The 20,896-nt window shown below is 41.2% G+C and overlaps 1 protein-coding gene across 15 annotated transcripts in view; it reads right to left on the minus strand.

Annotated features, from left to right (window-relative positions):
• Positions 1-20,896, minus strand: part of polg (polymerase (DNA directed), gamma) — a 51,051-nt gene that overhangs the window by 25,295 nt on the left and 4,860 nt on the right. For 12 of the 15 annotated variants that reach the window (XM_072565167.1, XM_072565165.1, XM_072565164.1 and 9 more), the window contains exons 4-14: positions 19,852-20,047; positions 16,193-16,360; positions 14,325-14,471; positions 10,667-10,746; positions 8,992-9,174; positions 8,239-8,381; positions 6,696-6,825; positions 6,000-6,224; positions 4,499-4,616; positions 2,184-2,259; positions 1,238-1,362 (exon numbers count right to left, since the gene is read on the minus strand). In XM_072565167.1, the coding sequence (XP_072421268.1) occupies positions 1,238-1,362; positions 2,184-2,259; positions 4,499-4,616; positions 6,000-6,224; positions 6,696-6,825; positions 8,239-8,381; positions 8,992-9,174; positions 10,667-10,746; positions 14,325-14,471; positions 16,193-16,360; positions 19,852-20,047 (1,591 nt within the window). The remainder of the gene's footprint in view (positions 1-1,237; positions 1,363-2,183; positions 2,260-4,498; positions 4,617-5,999; positions 6,225-6,695; positions 6,826-8,238; positions 8,382-8,991; positions 9,175-10,666; positions 10,747-14,324; positions 14,472-16,192; positions 16,361-19,851; positions 20,048-20,896) is intronic. The other 3 variants (XM_072565169.1, XM_072565171.1, XM_072565170.1) reach the window with 3 other exon arrangements.

Raw genomic sequence — 20,896 nt, forward strand, 5'->3', positions numbered from 1 at the left:
GCAAAATTAGGGCACATGGTACTGGGGGCAAAGTACTAATTTGGAGTGAAAGTTAATTGGCTGACAGGAAACAAACAGTAGTGATAAACGGCTCCATTTCGGAATGGCAGGCAGTGACCAGTGGGGTACCGGAGCTTTTTACAATATATATTAATGATATAGAAGATAGTATTAGTAATAACATTAGCAAATTTGCTGATGATACTAAGCTGGGTGGCAGGCTGAAATGTGAGGAGGATGTTAGGAGATTACAGGGTAACCTGGACAGGTTAGGTGAGTGGTCAGATGCATGGCAGATGCAGTTTAATGTGGATAAATGTACGGTTATCCACTTTGGTGGCAAGAACAGGAAGGCAGATTACTACCTAAATGGAATCAATTTAGGTAAAGGGGCAGTACAAAGAGATCTGTGTGTTCTTGTACACCAGTCAATGAAGGTAAGCATGCAGGTACAGCAGGTAGTGAAGAAGGCTAATAGCATGCTGGCCTTCGTAACAAGAGGGATTGAGTATAGAAGCAAAGAGGTTCTTCTGCAGCTGTACAGGGCCCTGGTGAGACCACACCTGGAGTATTGTGTGCAGTTCTGGTCTCCAAATTTGAGGAAAGACATTCTGGCTATTGAGGGAATGCAGCGTAGGTTCATGAGGTCAATTCCAGGACTGGCAGGACTATTTTACGCTGATAGACTGGAGCGACTGGGCTTGTATACCCTTGAGTTTAGAAGACTGAAAGGGGATCGGATTGAGACATAAGATTAATAAAGGATTGGACACTCTGGAGGCAGGAAACATGTTTCCACTGATGGGTGAGTGCCGAACCAGAGGACACAGCTTAGAAATACGGGGTAGACCATTTAGGACAGAGATGAGGAGAAACTTCTTCACCCAGAGAGTGGTGGCTGTGTGGAATGCTCTGCCCCAGAGGGCAGTGGAGGCCCAGCCTCTGGATTCATTTAAGAAAGAGTTGGATAGAGCTCTCAAGGATAGTGGAATCAAGGGTTATGGAGATAAGGCAGGAACAGGATATTGATCAAGGATGAGCAGCCATGATCATATTGAATGGTGGTGCAGGCTCGGAGGGTAGAATGGCCTACTCCTGCACCTATTGTCTATTGAGATGAGGAGAGAAAAGCTGGGTTAGTGTCATCAGGTTGACCCATAGCCAAACAGCATCAAAACATTTTTTTAAAAAATCACACAAAGTAAAACTATCAGATCAGGAAGGAAAAATAACAAACCTTGTGTGGAAGTCTGAAAAACCAGCATCCAGGCACATTGACCTCATTATACGGACCGTTTCCATGGTGATACGAGCAACAGCTGTCCTCAAGAAATTCTGACGGCTGTATCTCCCAGTTTTGATCCAAAAGGAAAGTAATAACATTCTAAATAACTAGGAATTAAATCAACTGATTCTGTGGAATAAGTCAGTAACCATGACAATTTACAACGCAGGGCAACAGTCTGAATACCACCTGATCATTTGGACACAGTATTTTTTTCTGCAGGGGTTAAAAGCAAGCAGTGTTAGGAACCTGTTGAGGGTGTCATGATGTCTTAGCATTAACAAAGTTACGATTTTTAAAACCCATAACACAGGGAAGGGCAAGTGGTATTATTGCTGGATTATTACCACTACTCTGGAGACACAAGTTATATTGTGGAGACTGGGGTTCGAATCCTGTCACGACAGATGGTGAAATTTGAATTCAATAAAAATTTGGAATTTAGAATCTAATTATGACCGTGAATCCATTACAGATTGTTGAAAAAATTCATCTGACTCACTCATGTCCTTTAGGGATGGAAACTATTATCCTTATCTCGTCTGGACTACATGTGGCTCCAGACCACAGCAATGTGGTTGACTCAAAACTTAGGGATGGGTAATAAGTGCTGGCCCAGCCAGCAACACCCACATCCCTTGAATGAATAAAACAAAACGTCATGATAGGTAAACAAGTGAACAGGTACAGTGGAGTCTGTCTGATCCTGCAGTCCACATTTGGCAAGCAGAAGCACACTAAGAAAGATTTACATCTACTCAGGCAGGCAGTTGGAATCTTTTGTATCAATCAGGTGAGGTAATAGCAGATGATGGAGTAATTTATTCATTCTAAACACATCACAGAAGAAGCAGAAGCAGAGAAAAGTTCAATACTTTTAAAGAGGAGCAGGCATTCACCTGTGCAGAATTCTTCATACCGCCATTACCATAATCAGTTTCATGTTCAGTCTCCAAGTGACTCAGCTCCTCCACCTGGTGGCAATGAAGAAAGTTATCACAAAAAAATCCTACGAATTCTGCTACTCACATTCCTATACAAAACCAATTTGCTGTTTGACCTCCTCCCTTTGCCTGTGGAATACTCACTCTTGTTGGAGTACGATCCTACTAACATTGATCCTCCTTTTGCTACCTTGTTCCAAGCTGCTATTTCTCAGGCATGGATGGATGAGTAAAACATGACAGGGTTTTTACATTTGAGAGCATCATCTCTGGGACAGGTTTGATCGACAGCCCTGATCGATGGCGGCTCGTGGTCTAACAATACTTTTATTTTAAAATTCTCGCTCCTGTTTTCAATTTCCTAAATAGCTTCCGTCCTCCTTATCTCTGTATTCACCTCCAGCCCTACAATTCACAATTCTCATCTTCCTAACTACTGTGCGTTCCTGATTTTAATTGGTCAACATTGTTCATTCTGCTTTTAGATGCCTGGGAATTCTTGCCCCAAACCTCTCCATCTCTTTTATGAGGCTTGTTAAATCCCAGCCCTTGGACCAAGCTTTTGGTGTCCTATCTTAATAGCTACCTTGATGGTTCCATGTTTTAAGCACCTTGGTTTATTTACAACTGCTGTATAAATGTAAGCTGTTGTTACTTCAGTACTTATTAAAAGTATCATCAATGCCAATTTAAGGTCCACACATGCACTTTCCATCATTGATCATCAGGAGTTGAAACCCAAATTGATTTTTTTAAAGCAGTTGCAACACAAATTTCTAAAATATTAACACAGTTTTGCAATTCACAGATGCTGCCTGAAACAGTGAATATTTCCAGCATTTTCTGTTGTTTCAGATTTCAGATGGAGGATGTCAAACAGCAAATTATCAGGCACGTCCATCATATGATCTTTAAACTTTAGATTACTATAACTTGTGTTGTTCACCCCCCCCCCCCACTCCTTTTCAATTTGTAATAGACAAGTTAAACGAGATGGACAGTTAAAGCTTTTGTTTAAACAAATTAATCGTTAGTCTGTGACAAGTTGTTACTCAAGATTCCTCAGAAAGATAAAGTGATAAAGTTATTAACAAGACAGTACAGATAGAAAAAAAGAGTGAAACTTGTACTCATGAAAGTCTGGGAGCAATGTTCTAGTGAATCAAATTCTACAGCAATAGACTAATGAAGGTAGGAAGGGTTTGGGAGGGCGATACATAGGTTTATAAAGCAAAAGGATATGGTGGCATGACAGGGCAACTATTTTGATAGTGGTACTCAAAAAAGGGACAGAGTGTACAAGCATACAAACAACATCAATAAATGAGTTCAGAGGGAGAGAAAAATGGTGCAAAGACAAATTTAATAGCTCATACATAATTGCGCGTAGTTTGCAGAACAAAACTGAATTAACAGCACAAATTAAGGTTAATGGGTACGATCTCATAGCCATTATGGAGACATTGTTATAAAGGAGATCAAAGCTGGGAACTAAATTTTCTTTTGGAAGAACAGATAGCAAGGGAAGTTAGCTTTAATGAGGTAGCTTTGTTAGTACAAGATGAATAAATAAAATAGCATGAAATGATTTAGGGTTGGATGTTATAGAAACCATTTCGGTGGAAAGATATATTGGCATTGAAAGCAGTTCAGATAAGACTTACTAGGCAGTTAGACTTTTGTAGTTGCATGATCACATGACTGTAGCATTTTTTTTTAGCGTTTTATCACAAAGGGCTCTATTACCATTACTCCTGTGTCATGGTACCAGCATCAGAAGTATTTTGCTTTTGTAATTTCTGATTTGTTCTATGCTGAGTGCAGTAACACAAACTGATTATGAAATACTTATTGTTGTCTGAATCAAGATTGATTATAACATGGAATTCCGCTCAAACCTGACCTGTTTCAACCAGAACATATGTGCAGTCTTGATTTTGCGTATGAAATGTGGAACATTTCACAATGAAGGTTCCAAATAGTTTCAAGGTCTTTGATCTACCTTATTAACTTTCACAGGAGACTACAGATGAATAGGAGTATGCCATTCAATTTCAATCAATCAGACTTTACCAGCTGTACACCTCAAATTTACCTCAACTTCATATCCAATGATACATATACCTTGGAATGGCACTCACTAAATATCACAACAATGTAGGTCAGGCCAGATGGTCATTTCTTGTCTGACATTTCTGTATGTTCATATGGTATGCAATAGAAAGGGCGATTTAATTCTAAAACGAAAGCAACTTTACCCAACTCTCACCATTTCCCACATCGTATTCTCTGTCAGCATGCAATCATTGCTGACTGACACCTCTGATTGATCGGTTTGTCCTTGTGATTTCTTTTTGCAATGTTCCTGGTGCACCATCTCAATGGTTCTGCCAAAGAAATAGCAAAAGCCAAAATAGAAAGAATACCCTCTGTACATCGCCACTGTTGGATGTTTGTAATACAACAATGTTGGAAACACACAGCACATCCATGAGCAGTCATAAGAACATAACTGACATTGACATTCTGGTTAGGACTCTTCGTCACGGAGGTGCTGATGGTGTGATGGGGTGGTGTTGAAAGACGTAAAGTTGATGTATGAATATGATACCCCACAGCAAAATCCTGCATTTACATAGCATCTTTATTGTAATAAGCCACCCCAAAGTTCTATGTGGGGCTGTTAACAAACAAAACCTTAACTGCCATATAAGGAGCTGTTAGAACCGTTAGCTCTTATTCAACTGTTTGGCCATCATTTAAGGAGATATTTAAAGAAGCAGGAAAAAAAAAAGAGTTAGATAATTGGAGAGTTTTAGGGGAGGAATTCCAGAGTTCATGCCTAGGCAGTTGAAGGCACAGCCATTAAATAATGAAACAAATAAACCAAGGGATACATGCAAGACAAGAATGAAAAGGGGCACAGCATTTGAGTAGATTCGATTTATTATTTTCATGTGTACAGTGTATAGTGAAAAGTTTTATTTTGTGTACAGTACAGCAGACTGTGACATACAAGGACAAATAGATCGTAGGGTGTTTAGACAGACCAAGGCATACAAGGTTATGGCTGCATGGAGGGAGGGGGGGGTGGTGGTGGGGGGGCAGTATTTTTACAGACTTAGAATTGAGGTTTATAAGTGCAGAACGTTGTAAGTAAACTTGAGAATAAGATCGGCTGTAGAGAGCTTATGAAGTGTCACCCAATATCGGCACCATCATGAATCCTGTTTACAGAAGGTTAAGAGAGATGGGAGGGGAGAGGTCATTGTTCAACTGAGAACACGTGAATCTGAGCCTTAGTGCAGGCTGTAGTTATAGGCAGCAGAACTTTGGACAAATGTAAGTTTTATGAAGGATGGAAATTGTGAAGTCGGCCACACGGAATACTCAAGCTCAGAGGTAACAAAGGCATACCTGAGATGAGATGCATCTGATGGACTTTTTAAGACTGTAATTAGGATAAACTGTTCAGTGTCTTCACATATCCCTCTTCGTAGGGATCATTATGAGCAGAGATTGGAGTTATTACAATGCTCATCATGAATAAGTGCCCTAACTATCTCAAGGCCATTTTAATCAGTTAGTTCAGGAGATTGGAAATGGATTATTTTACTCAGTTTAACCCAATATCATACTGGCTTGAACTGCCAATCAATCAGGAAACTGGTTTCAGTATAACCAGGAAATAAAAGTCATTTCACTTGCATTGGCATACTACAATCAGAAAGAAAATTGCTTACAGACTTTGATGGATAAAATTTCCTTACCTATATGGGCAAGAAGGTGAATCTATGTCACTGGGGTTAGTTAGTAGATTATCCTTTCTTCCTGGGACCAGATAGCCCCACCCATGGCTCTCTGAATAGTGCAGTGGAAATCCATCCCAGGTCAAACGCATCAGCTTTGGAGTGACCCTCATCTGGAGACTGATGAGACTGGGCCCTGGCAGCCAATGTGGATCATTCCACTTCAGGCACAGTTTCCGATACCATCTACAGGAGCACAGCAAGGAAATGGATTCAATAGTTCACAAGTCTCTATCAGTAGTTTCCTATGCAACCTCACGTCTGGATTCCTTAGCTAACTGGGCTGCTAGGCTCAATTCTGACTAAATTCAATCTTCAACCTAATTTTCAAAGCTCGCTGAAGCTGGGTTACAAGGTTATGGGGCGTAATAATGGTGTGTTGCTTTCCTCAAATGGTCATTCTTTGTGTGCAAGTCTTGAGAAATTAGTATCATTGGACGTTATAGCTAAGTAGCACCTTGTCTAACACACACACACACACACACAAACACACACACACACACACACACACACACACACACACAATAACCCAGGGACATGTATACTAATGACAGTAGCTCAACTAGCACAGAATTAAATTCAACTTTCAATCTTCCAGGTGGTCACTGAGTCATTAGCAAAGCCATTGAACAGAAACTTGTTTTCAAATGTACTAACTCTGGATGGCCTGGTAAATGCTGTCTTCTCTTTGGGAGAAGACTGACTGTCTGATGCAGATCATTCAGAAGGGCTCTACTTTTGGCAGCCTTCATCTCCTCCTCTTTTTCTTCAGAGGGAGGCCCCAGATCTGTAAGAAGATTAAAAACATCAGACAAAGTCTGATTTTAATACCTAAACTACCAGTGAGGAATAGGTGTTCACATATGCTTCATTAGGAAGATCAAACTTGCATTTATACCGTATTTCACTGGGGACTTACATTGTTTACTCACAGCTGGAAAGAAATGTGATGGCAAATTTGGGCACTGCAAAATCCCATTGAGATCAATGAGGTCGCAATCAAACAAACAACCTTTTTGAAGATTTGTTTGAAGAATACACATCGGAGGAAATCCCTTCTTCTCCTTCAAATAGTCACCTGAGGGGCCAGATCTATCCTTTGGCGTCACATCTGAAAGACTGTGATACGATGGTGTGCTAAGGTCACTGGAATGGAACTTAAACCCATGGCTCTCTAACACATGGGGATTGGGTAACAAAGGTCTAACCCAACACAAATCAAATAGCAACCCATAACAGACTCTTTTTACCATATCTAGTCAGTGAATGACACAAGTGGAGGTGTACAACAATGAATAGAAAGGTAGAGAGCTGAGGGATGAACAAATCTTCACTAACATCAACTGAAAACACAAATGACTCTAGTTAAAGTGCTGCTTTACTCAAATGAATTATTCCACGATTCAATAATGACAATCAGTACCTAAGCAATGCCTTTTAACAAGATGAGGCATTCCAAGGAGCTTCACAGGAGGATAGTAGGACAAAAATTGAATTTGAAATTAAATTGGAGATATTAGGACTAGTGACTAAAAACCTGATGCCTAATTTATGTTGGCACTTAGGTCATGCTGCAACAAAGAAGGTGACATGGAATTGGACTCCAAACTTGGGTTTTAAAAGTCTTTAGATCACAGGAGAACAGGAATATTATGATTACAATGCGTTAGTGTAGTTTAATGACCCTGGGAAAGAGCAAGAGGAGATGGTGTGAAGCGTCTTCATTTCAACGTCAGAGTTTGCAGGGAAATTGTGTATAGAGCAGTGCACTGGGATCCTACACATAACAAGAACATTTCCTCACTTTGTTTAAGTGCTTCACTTTGAAAAGACAAGGTTTCAGATGGCCATTTAGGAAAAAAATGCCTGGGTAAAATATCTTAAAGATTCATGCAGTGTTGTTACGAGTATGGCACTGGTGTTCATTTATAATATCATAGGATAAAAAGTTTAACTTTTGCACTGAAATGTTGAGAAATCTGATTGGACATCCTCATTCTGTTTGAGTCTTTTCAAGTAGAGAAGCAGACAAGAACCTCCAAACACAGTTACTATCTAAATCCTCATCAAGATGGGCTGTACACTGAAAATGTTGGCTCTCGAGCCTCTAATTTAGTAACTTTAATAATTGGGTTCAGGTAGCAGACAAGAACCAATCATATACAAGCGCAAACAGTGACTTAAAAAAAAATAATCTGACCTTCCTCAAACTCTGACATTATGCTGGAATTTGCAACTTCACTGGTGCTGACCAGCTCTTTTTTCTTTTTCTTAGTGTTCTTCTTCTGTTTAAATTCTTGGGTACCCCATTCTAGGTCCCACAACCAGGGGTCATCTTTGTATCTGAAAATCAGGAAGACATAGTACAGGTACATAATGACTACCAGACTTGCCTTACCCATCAACCATATAAACACAGCAACAGGAAAGGGTCACTTTGCTCTGTTCCTTCAAGGAATCCCACTCTGAACAATATGCTGTCTCTGGCCCCAGAGTGAAATGTCCATCTTTGATTTCTCGTGAAACCACAGTCACTAGTGATCCTGACACTTGGAAGCAATGAGCTAGGAGCTGGTAAATATAAAGGAAATGCAGACAAGTCAAAATGGTGATATTTAATGTTCTTAGAGGGTTGCAGGTTAAGCTTGATTCTACATCTCAAAGCAGGCTTTGAAGTGCAATGACTGCTGCTGGTTACATTGATTGAGGGAGGAACAAATGGCCAGTAGATGGGGTGAGCTCACTTCCAGATTTCTTATTAAATGGTACCGAGGGACCTCTATGTCCACCTGCACAGGTAGGAAGAGACTCAGCTGAACAGCTCATCCCAAATCTGACACTTCCAATAATACAACCCTCCCTCGCTGATGGACCAAACTATCAGTCTAAACTAAACGTTCAGCGCTACATTAAGTCTCACTACCTAGCAAATTCTAAAATTAAACTTACACACCTTTCATTGTACAGGAGTTGACAGGCATCATTGGCCAGGTTCATGAGGGACTGCTTCATCTCCCGTTGCAGCTCTTCATACGTACCCTGTGCCTCATCCAGGTATCTCTTCCAGTTGTGGTTGACAGGAAGGTAGCACTGTCCCATTTCTAGCATGCCAGAAAGGGTCACTGGGTGTGGGCACCTAACCAGGAAGGAGAAGGCACAGTTAGCGCTCTGGGTGGCACAGAGTGAGTTCCCTACCCAGGAAGTAACCAATGACCTTCACTGGAGCTCTAGCTATTGACATCTGTAGCTCATGTTTTTATTTATCTGTTAACTGGCTTGCCAAGGAAATATCCGAGAACAGGAATAAGTGCATGAACTACGAATGCAGGGAGACACTGGCCTAGTGGTATTATCGCTAGACTATTAATTCAGAAAGGAGAAAGTGAGGACTGCAGATGCTGGAGATCAGAGCTGAAAATGTGTTGCTGGAAAAGCGCAGCAGGTCAGGCAGCATCAAGGAACAGGAGAATCGACGTTTCGGGCATAAGCCCTTCTTCAGGATTCCTGAAGAAGGGCTTATGCCTGAAACGCCGATTCTCCTGTTCCTTGGATGCTGCCTGACCTGCTGCGCTTTTCCAGCAACACATTTTCAGCTATTAATTCAGAAACTCAGCTAATGTTCTGGGTACCCAGGTTTGAATCCTGCCACGGCAGATTGTGGAATTTGAATTCAACGAAGCAACAAGAAAAAAAAAATCTGGAATTAAGAATCCACTTATGATTATGAAACCATTGCCAATTGTCAGAAAAACCCACCTGGCTTGCTAATATCCTTCATGAAGAAAATCTGACATCCTCACCTGGTCTGGCCTACATGTGACTCCAGGCTCACAGCAATACAGTTGACCTTTAACTGTTCTCGGAAATGACCTGGTAAACCCTCAACCATCAGAGATGGGCACTAACTGCTGGTCCGCTGTTACACTCATGTCCCACGTGTAAATGAAAAATAACTCTTCAGTGCATAGTAAGGGAATAGCAACTATCTTGTCTATATTATCAAATCATCTGAATGGCAAGCTGTGTTAGAGAGGGACAGCTTCTCTAATAGATAGTAACATTCGAGGTAGACAGGGCCCTCTTTCCATATTCATTCGGCAGCAGCCCATGCATCCATGATAATTTATCTTCAACATTCTCAAGGGTACAGTACTATAACCTCAATTTGACCACCCCCTCCCAATCAAAGGTGATCTGCAACAGCAGGCACTCATTATTTATTCAGCAATAGGAGAAGGGAATCATCACCATGCACTTGCAAGCAATTATAAAGGAGGTTCGAGCAGTGAGTCCCTGGATGGTGGTGTTTGGGAGCAGGACTGCTCGCCAAAATTTCCCCTTCCAAAGTTCGGAGGGACAGTGCAATGAAATGCATCTCTCAAAATCCTATGGAAATCAGTTGGGGCTGACTGGGAATTAAATCCAGGATGTAAGTGTGCATGTGCGTCTTTGTCCCCTGTTAGGCAATGCTTTTACTATTCTTTGTAACAACACTTTTTTAACCGGTGTTGCATGGAGATGTAGGGTGATACTATTGTCTTTTGTTCTGTAGCTGGCTTATTCTATTTCAGCGATCAAAGAGAGAAACAAGAACAATAACAGGCAGTCACTCACAAAAGGTGACTCACCTTTCTAGAAACAGAGGAAGCTCCTCACAAAACACCTCGTAAGTAGCTTTAACATCATTGGCACAGTATCGCATCAGCTCCTGCCATCAGTGAATAGGACAAAATTACACTGGAACCTCAAATACAAAATTAGATTTTAAAAGCAAAGCAATTCCAGTAAAAGATAAATTGGTTGCCTATGTTCTTGTTCCTCAACACTTCATATAAGAACTCACTGTTCTAGACAGCCTGTTTTAGCAGAGAACGTGGGACACTTAAGCTAGGGATTCAAACATAGATTAAGACATATAATAATTTTATGACATCGCAGACAAAGCACTTCAATTGATTATGATGGAATACAGCGACTTTTATTACAGAGGCAAATGTGACAAAGATGCACATAACAAGAATCAACAATTAACAAAAAAAACAATTATTGCCTAAATAACTGAAGAAGGAACATTGGCCAAAATGCTGGTAGAAGCCTCTGTTCTTAATGCTAAAGATTATTAAATATCGATCTGAATAGGTAAACAACACCTAAGTTTGCATTTGGAGGGCAGCAGCTCAGACAGTGCAGCACTCCTTCAGCACTGAAATGAAGTGCCACCCTACATTATATCTAGGAATGGGAGTGCCAATTCACAAGCTTTGGACTCAGAAGAGAATGTCATTTGCTGAGCCAAGTTAACAAAGCATTAGTTACAATGCTTTGTTATTGATTATAGTTTCCCAAGCTTAAAAATGTGTTGCTGGAAAAGCGCAGCAGGTCAGGCAGCATCAAAGGAACAGGAGAATCGACGTTTCGGGCATAAGCCCTTCTTCAGCCCTTGATTCCTGAAGACGGACTTATGCCCGAAACTTCGATTCTCCTTCTCCTTTGATGCTGCCTGACCTGCTGCGCTTTTCCAGCGACAAATTTTTAAGCTCTGATCTCCAGTCCTCACTTTCTCCTATAGTTTCCCCAAGGCAGATTTTGATCTGAAAAGCTTTGTTTAAAATAAAACAGAATCTTGGAAAGCACCACCAATTGAGAATCTATTTTCTGCCATGGGGATTTTAGGTTTATGATTAAAAGTAATCAATTTCTCAATGCAGTGGCAGTGGTAATGTCACAGGACTAGGAAACTACAGGGCTGAGAGTGTGTTGCTGGAAAAGCACAGTAGGTCAGGCAGTATCCGTGGAGCAGGAAAATCTGCGTTTTAGGTGGGACCCTTCATCAGGAATGAGGGTGAGGCCCATTCCTGATGAAGGGCTCTAGCCCGAAAAGTTGATTTGCCTGCTCTTCAGATGCTGCCTGACCTGCTGCTTTTCCAGCAACACACTCTCAACTCTGATCTCCAGCATCTGCAAACCACACCGTCTCCTAGGAAGCTACAGGCTCAGGTTATGGTGAAGCTACATTACAGAACGACATGTGAGCCAAACAGCGTAAGCAACACGCGATAAGGCTAACTCCACTGCCAATGAATTATACTTAAGTTCTGCAACATCAAGCAGTGAAAGGTGATGGAAAATTTAACAATTAACAGGAGGAATGGCACCACAAATATCTCCAATGGTGGAACAGCCCAGGACACTCATTGCAAAAGACTAGGCTGACAGCAGTTGTTTCCATCTTGAGCCAGACATGAAAGGTGGATGATCCATCTCTACCTTCTCCTGAGGTCCCCAGCATCACAGATGTCAGTCTTCAGTAAATATGATTCACTCCATGTGACAGTAAGAAATGGCTGGAGGCACTGAATAGTGTAGAGACTTTGGGCCCCGATTAAATTCTGGCAATAGCATCGAAGATCCGTGTTCCAGAATTGATAGCATCCTGACTAAGTCGTTCCACCACAGCTACAACACTGATGTGGAAACTTGGCTAGCTATACCCTGTCCAAAGAAAATGGTCAAATCAATTACAGCTCTATCAGTCTGCTCTCAATCATCAGCGAAGTAAGAGAGGTCAAGGATTGTGCTAGCAAGCAGCACCAGCACATGCTCAGAAATAACCTGCTTTCTGATGATCAGTTTGGGTTTTGGTAGAATCACCAAGCTTCTGACCTCATTATTGCTTGATCCATTCGTAAACAAAAGAGTTGAACTCCAGAGTTGACACATAAGTGACTACTTTTGACATGAAGGTAGCATTTTGGTAGAGTACAGCATCAAGGAGCACCTATATAAGTGGGATTTGGCGGACAACTCTCATATCTAGCACAAAGGATGATGGTTGTAATTGGTGGAGCTTAAACATCTCTGTCAGAGGACATCCCTACACAAGTTCCTTAGGGTATATCCTCAGCACAAGCCATCTTTATCTCCTTTATCAATGGCTTTCCCTGCATCATATGGGAGAACATTTGGTGACTATAGGTATCTTAATGGTCATCAGGTAGCATCACAGAATCCCAATTGACAGCATGATGTGAGCTTGTAGGCCATTCTGAAACTGTGACCTGCTGTTGTTTTCAAAGAAATCGCTTGTGGAATGCAAGACAATACCTTTCCTTTGTCAGTCCAATGGAGAGATACAGCAGTCAGGATTGAGTGGATTGCCAGAGTGAAATTACCTCAATAAACAAGTTTTATATTTAAGTCTTTTATCACCATTTTAAATATGGCAACAAAAGCAAAGCTAGTGAAGACTGACATAGAAAAGATGGTTTCTAACAATGTAGGCATACGTCAATAAATGTCAGAAGATTTTGGTTCAAGCATCCACTCCTTCCACCAGTGACGCTCAGTAGCAGTAGTGTGTACTATCTACAAGATGCACAACTGACATTCACCAAAGGTCCTCAGATAGCACCTTCCAATTCCACAACTACTTCCATCTAGAAGGACAAGGGCAGCAGATTTTTGGAAGCACCACCACCTTTGAGCTCCCCTCCAAGCTGGATCAAAATCCTGGAATTCCCTCCCTAATGGCATTGTGGGTCATCCCACAGCAGGTGGACTGCAGTAGTTCAAGAAGACAGCTCAACATCACCTTCTCAAGGGCAATTAGGGACAGGTGATAAATGCCAGCCAGCAACGCCCACATGAATAGATTTTTTAAAATGTTGAATTTACAAAGCACTTTTAATGCAGTAAAAAGCCCGCAGAGATTTCACAGGTGCATTATCGGACAGTAGTAATACCTGAAAATTTGATGAGAGAGGTAGATCTTACGGAGTCTTAAAGCAAAAAAGGGAGACAGAGAGGAATTCCAGAGTTTAATAAAGGCCTTGGCAGAGGGCAAGGCAACAAATTGTTCAAATTAAAATTAGGGATGCTCAGGGTGTCACAAGTGGAATTGCCTTCATTTTGTTTTGAACTACAGGAGTCACTGACAAGGCAAATATTTGCGCCCAACTCTATTTGCCCTTAAACTGCATGGTTTGCTCAGCCATTACAGAGGGCAGTGATTAGTCAACCACAGCGTTCTATGTTTGAAGTCATATGTAGGATAGACCAGGTATGGATGCCTGATTGCCTTCCCTTAAGGACTTTGGATGGCTGAAGGAGATTACAGCAATAGGAACAATTGAGGCCATGAAGGGTTCGGAAAACAAGAATGATATTTTTTAATTAATGGCATTCATAAATTAATTTATAATTTCAAAATTGTAATAGTTTGGATCATTTGTTAAGATACATGTTCTGCTACAGAGAAAGACAGTAATCAATAGACTATTGTTAAACCTGGAAGTTCTCCCGAATATCTTTCATTGTGCCTTTGACGAAAAGCTCACGAGCCTCCTTCTCAAGAGGTTTGCCTCCCACATAGAGTGCATGGACATCAGGGAGGTTATTGATGCTGCTGATGTTCACCCAGTCCCAGGCTCCAACCTGCAACAACAGTGGTACAATGTTGAGCAAACTTCAACCCAATCCTTGATTATTAAATGCACCAAACTTTGTGGCAAGTAATAACAGGGGCTGAATACACACAGGATTAATGGATGTCAATGAATCAGGACGTCCAAGGCGCATTTATATATTTCGTTTTGGTTGTTCATGCATTGCGAGCATGACTGAGATGGTATAGATTCCATATCAATATTCATTTACGTCCTTCTCTCCAACTTGTGAGCAAAAATACTATGCAGTTATAAAGATCCTGAAGTTGTCTCACCTCATGAAGGCCACTTAACAAAAATCATAAAGAAATTGCCATGATAAAGTGCTGTTTATGGACCTTCAGACCAAAGTATTGCCTTGATATTCCTCCTGAGGATCCTCTTAAGGGCTGCAGAAATGGAGCTTGCAATGATCTCATGATGTGTTCTCTACCCAGCTCCCACGGATTTCTGTTAAATTACTGCCTAATCTGAACGTACCATCCACATAAATCCTGGGATGTTCAATGCCACAGAGCACAGCACATAGTCCAAGTTCATTCTAAACGCCATCCCGTGAGGAGGGGATAAGGGAGTGGAGGTATCAAAGGGCATCACGAGTGGCTCCTGTTACTTTCACCAAGAGGCTGTGGCAACAGTAGTTTGAAACAGGTATATACCTGCCCTCGGGAAGTGGTTAGCTCAGCTGGCTGGATGTTTAGTTTGCAATGCAGCATGGGTTCAGTTCCTGCAATAGCTGAGGTTACAATGAAGAGCACTTCTTCTCAATATCTTCTCTCACCTAAGGCATGGTGACTGTCAGATTAAACCACCACCAGTTATCTCTCTCTCTCTAATGAGAGTAGCTCCATAATTCAGTATGGGGTCGTCAACTTTATTTTTACATTTACATTTGGATAAAGAGAGAATAGTACAAAGTAAATACATCTAAAAAAGAATGTACCTGTATAAAGTGCAGAAACATACCTAATTACCCCTCAATAAAGATACAAAGTTGAAAAAAACAGGACATTCTACAGAAGGGAGCTGTGTCACCTGGAAGATACAGGAGGATCTAAATATTCTTGGACATTAAAGCTGTCTGCCCAATGTTCAGTTTTTGATATAGCACTAGGCATCAGAGTTAGAGAGTCACAGAGGTGTACAGCACAGAAACAGACCCTCCTGTCTAACTTGTCTATGCTGACCAGATGCCCTAAAGCAATCTTGTCCCATTTGCCAGCATGTGAAGCATATCCCTCTAAACCCTTCCATGTACACAGCCAGATGCCTTTTAAATGTTGTAATTGTACCAGCCTCCACCACCTCCTCTGGTAGTTCATTCCTTACACACCACCCTCTGTGGTGAAAAAGCTGCCCCTTTAGTCTCTTTTAAATATTTCTCCTCTCACTCTAAACCTCTGCCCTCTAGTTTTGGACTCCCCCACCCCAGGGAAAAGACCTTGTCTATTTATCCTATCCATGCCCCTCATGATTTTACAAATCTTTATAAGGACACCCAATGGCCTCCGACACTTCAGGGAAAACAGTCCCAGCCTATTCAGCCTCTCCCTATAGCTCAAATCCTCCAACCGTGGCAACATCCTGGTAAAACTTTTCTGAACCCTTTCAAGTTTAACATTATTTCCTTTATCTATTGTACCCAACTTTTGATTATTTTTGCCTTCAATTTTAAAGTCAAACAATATACAGTTATTTTGTAGTGCTCACCCCTACATTTCTCGATTTGTTGGTTGTCCGTTTGATGTGCTGCTTTACTTCTTCCAGACCCCTCCTCTTCCCCTTTTTACTCGCCATCCAAAGGCTGCGCTGGAAGCCGGTCAGACCAGAAATAGCCATGTGCAAGCTCATCGTGTCCAGAAAGCGAAGCCCTGTTCCCTGCAGACACAGCCATTACAGTTCACATTTTGAGGGCAATCAAATCAGGATTACAGTCACACAAAGAGCAGGAAGTGACCAGGAAGCAATGGAGGGAGCTAGTGAAAAAAAAAACAAAACACAATATAAAAGAAAAGTGCTTGAGTGTGAGGAGATTCTCTCAGTTTAATGGTTAGGGGCCATAAATGCTAGATAGTCACTAATAAAACCAATGGAGAATTCCAAAGAAACAGGTTTTTTTTTCCGCAGGGATTAGTTTCAGAGAGCAACTTGTTACCAAAGGTAGTTCAAATCAACATTGATCTATTTAGGAGGAAATTGGATAAATGTATGCATGAGAAAGGAGCTGACAGGCTGGATGAAGAGCAGTAGGGGGGAAGTTGATGTGGAGCCTGAATGCTGGGCCAATGGCCAGTTTCTGAACTGTAAATATTCCACATTTTTTGATACTCCTATTTCAACTGAAAGATCAAATATTAAATTTTTACTAAACCTACATCTAATGGATTCCATAATTGCAAAACAGTGTCACATGTCTAAATCAAGAGGTGCTCAAAACAAATTCCAATTTACACTTTTTTGATGACAAAGTTGCTGATACAAACTTCTTAAGGTGTAACAAACTTTGTTTTAACAGGCACCTAATGGCACTCTCAATACACCAGCAACAATATGTATACCCGAATACTGAATGCTTACTGTATCATCGTAATGTCTGAGTATTCAGTTGAGGGTGCAAGTGAGAAGGCTCTCTGCGAATAAGTTATTATTAAAGTGATTTATGTTGTAAATAAACCATGAGGGGTATAGATAGGGTTAATGGTCAGCATTTCTTCTTTCCTGAGGATAGAGGATTTCAAGACAAGGGGGGACATTTTTAAGGTGAAAGGAGAGAGATTTAAAAAAAAACATGAGGGGCATTTTTTTTATATACGGGATGGTTCGCGCATGGAATTAACTTCCTGAGCAAGTGGTGTAAGTGGGCACGATTACAATGTTTAAAAAGACATAATATAAGTACAGTACATGAATAGGAAAGGTTTGGAGGGACACAGGGCAGGAGCAGGCAGATGGGACAAATTTAATTTGGGTTTTGTTTGGCATAGGATTGAAACGTCTGTTTCATGCTGTACGTCTCTATGACTCTATAACAGTGGTGTGTTTACCCCCTACATTATGTTTCAATTACCTCAGACATGCTTTTACTTTGATTATGTGGACCTCTTTATCAACTAGAATTTGATCAATCAGTACATTCTTGGTCCCACAAGTACTGGTTAATAAAAAGTTTGCTGTACTTCTACTCTCTAGCAAGTGGCAATCAATGTATTTAAGTTTCTCAGTCAATAGAAAATGAAACCTGTTTCTTCCAACCATACATTTCCAAGACTGTGGTAAGTTTTTCAATTTAATTGTAAGCAACCATACAAAAATCAAACTGTTATAGAAAAAAGGATGGAGGTGATAGTTTTAACATACAACTAAGATATATTCATGTGCTCTGATTCAATTATAACCCACCCTCCATGTCATCCAACACTCCTCTCTTGACTGTCCCTGTGTAATGCCACGGGAGGCGAACGTGGGTACTGCAGATGCTGGGGATTCAAGTCAAGATTAAAGTAGTGCTGGAAAAGCACCGCAGGTCAGGCAGCATCAGAGGAGCAGGAAAAAAAAAAAATCGACATTTTGGGAAAAAGCCCTTCATCAGGATTGACTCCTGATGAAGGGCTTTGGCCCGAAACGTTGACTTTCCTGCTCCTCTGATGCTGCCTGACCTGCAGTGCTTTTCCAGCACTATTTTAATCTTGACTCTCATACCACAGGAGATCAACCAGTAACAGGGACATAATCTTTCATTCCATACTTCCTTTCCATTTTGGGCATTTTTAAAAAATAATTTTCCTACCAACTTTCCCCACCCACTTTCTAACAACATGAATTCTTTTCAAAGTAATGAATCATGATGTTTCAGATGAATGGCCATTTCAGATGCTTCCAAACTGATTGAATGTATCCACAGTTTTGTATTTAAGATTTCAGACACCTGCATTTTGCCTGTGTCTTACAATTCTGTGGAAGCTCGTACATGTGATTGTTTTTTAAATGTATTTAGACAAGATATTTAACTGTAAGGGGCATCACAGCTTATCCTGATGCCTGCCTCACCTGACACACAGAAATATAGGCTTCTTGGGGCATAGTGGCAGTGAGCCTACCTCTGGGCCAGGAGGCCTAGGTTTAAATCTCACCTATTCCAGAGACATGCAATAACAGAACCACAGTATTATTACGTTACAGACCCCTGCTTGTGTATTCTAGCCCTCTCAAAATGAATGCTAACATTGCATTTTGTATAACTGCCAACTGAACCGGCATATTAACCTTAAGAGAATCCTGAACTCAGACTCCCATGTCCCTTGAGCTTCAGATTTGTGAAGTTTTCCGTTCAGAAAATAATGCACACCTCTATTCTAACAAAATGCATAATCTTACACTTTCCGATATTGTATTCCATCTGTCACTTCTTTGCCCACTCTCCTAACTTGCCCAAATCCTTCTGCAGCCTCCCTGCCCCTCCATCTATCTTTGTGACATGTGTAAACTTAAAAAAAAAAGAGTCTTCCGTTCCTTTGTCCAGATTGTATCACCAAGTCCCCGTAAAATTGCAGGGAAGCATCCCTATTTCTGAACTCAAATCCTCTCGTAACAAAGGATAACCTCTCATTTGTCTTCCTTATAGCTTGATGCACCTACCTGTCTATTTTCATTGACTGGTATACACAGACCCCAGATCCCTTTGTATGTCCACATTTGCCAATATAGCTCCATTTCAATCAGACTCTGCCATTTTGTTTATTTTCACACCAAAAAACTTCACCTTTATTCATAATATATTGCATGAGCCATTTGTTTATCTACACACTCAACTTGTCTTGATCACACTAAAACCTCCTTGCATCCCCCTCACAACTCCACCTAGTTTTGAGCTGTCAGCAAACGTGAAAATATTACATTTGGTTGCCTGATCCAAATCGTTACATGCATATCATGAACAGCCAGGACCCAAGTATTGGTCCTTGCTGTACACGGCTAGACACCATCTGCCACTCAGAGTACAGCCTACTTATTCCAACCTTCTGTTCATGATCTATCAACCAATTCTCGCTCCACATTAGTGTATTACCACCAATCCCATGTTCACGTGATCCACGTTGTAATCAGGATCAGCAAGACAGGATGATGGTTTTAACCTTCTTTGGGCTAGGGCAGGTGAGATCAATAAAATATCGAGGTCCACAGCCTGACAGCTTAGGAGCATCCAACGTCAAACCTGGGATCTTATTTATTCGGGCATCCTATTTCGCCCATTTAAGATACGTTTCAGTAGCAAGAATCCTGCCAGTATCTTTTACAATTAACATTTCACTCTGAGGACGCCAATAACACTAGAAATTTAGCAAACAAGATTTATTAACGGGCTGACCCACCTTCATAAAGTACTGTTCCTTGACCCTTGCTCTGTCATAGCTGACATTGTGGCCAATGACCAATCTCTCTGGCCATTCACCTTTTGGTGGACGCGTGGAGTTTGCAGTTGTCTCCAGGGGAACTAGGTCGGTCAGGGTCAGTTGACTGGACCATGTGTAACGCTTCTCAATGAGGCGCTTACTGCACCAGGAGTACCTGAGGAAAGGTAAGACTAATGCAGAATCCAATCTGAACACAAGACCACTTTGTACAGGAGACATTATAACTGAGGCTTTACTTTCTCCTCCACTAAGGAGGCGTGCTGTAATTCAAAACCATACACAATCCATAACATCCACTTTCTTCAATTACAAGAAATATACAGGAGATGTACATGAGAGCTGGTACACTCGATTCCCTGCCAACATGTGCACCCAATCAAAATGGGAACAGGTAAGGGAAACCAGTGTCCACAATTCTACAGCGCTTAAAGTGGTTTGTTGCACACCCCTGCATCAGCCTTCAAGGATCCCTCAGGGTTCTTGAGCAAGTATGTACCGGCACTATAGGGGGTGCAAAGTAGGTTCATTAGTTGATTCTGGAATTGAGAGAATTGGCTTATGAAGACAGATTGAGTATAGTCCCAGTCTACTCATTGAAATTTAGAAGAATGAAGGGGGAATCTTATAGAAACATATAAAATTATGTAGGGAATAGATAACATCCCTGAATCTATGTTGTTTCCACTAACAGGCAAAACTAGAACCAGGGGGCATAGCCTCAAAATAAGGGGAAGCAGATTGAGGACTGAGTTGAGGAGAAACTTCTTCACCCAAAGGATTGTGAATCTGTGGAATTCTCTGCCCCGTGAAGCAGTTGAGGCGACCTCATTGAATGTTTTTAAGGCAAAAGATATTTGAACAGTAAAGGAGTCAAGGGTTATGGCGAGCAGGTGGATAAGTGAAGCTGAGTCCACGAAAGGATCAGCCATGATGTTATTGAATGGTAGAGCAGGCTCAAGGGACCTGCGCCTATTTCTTACATTCTTATGGTAGCCATTCAAAG

The sequence above is a fragment of the Chiloscyllium punctatum genome, chromosome 48 (genome assembly GCF_047496795.1).
Source record: "Chiloscyllium punctatum isolate Juve2018m chromosome 48, sChiPun1.3, whole genome shotgun sequence".
NCBI classification, from domain to species: Eukaryota; Metazoa; Chordata; class Chondrichthyes; order Orectolobiformes; family Hemiscylliidae; genus Chiloscyllium; species Chiloscyllium punctatum.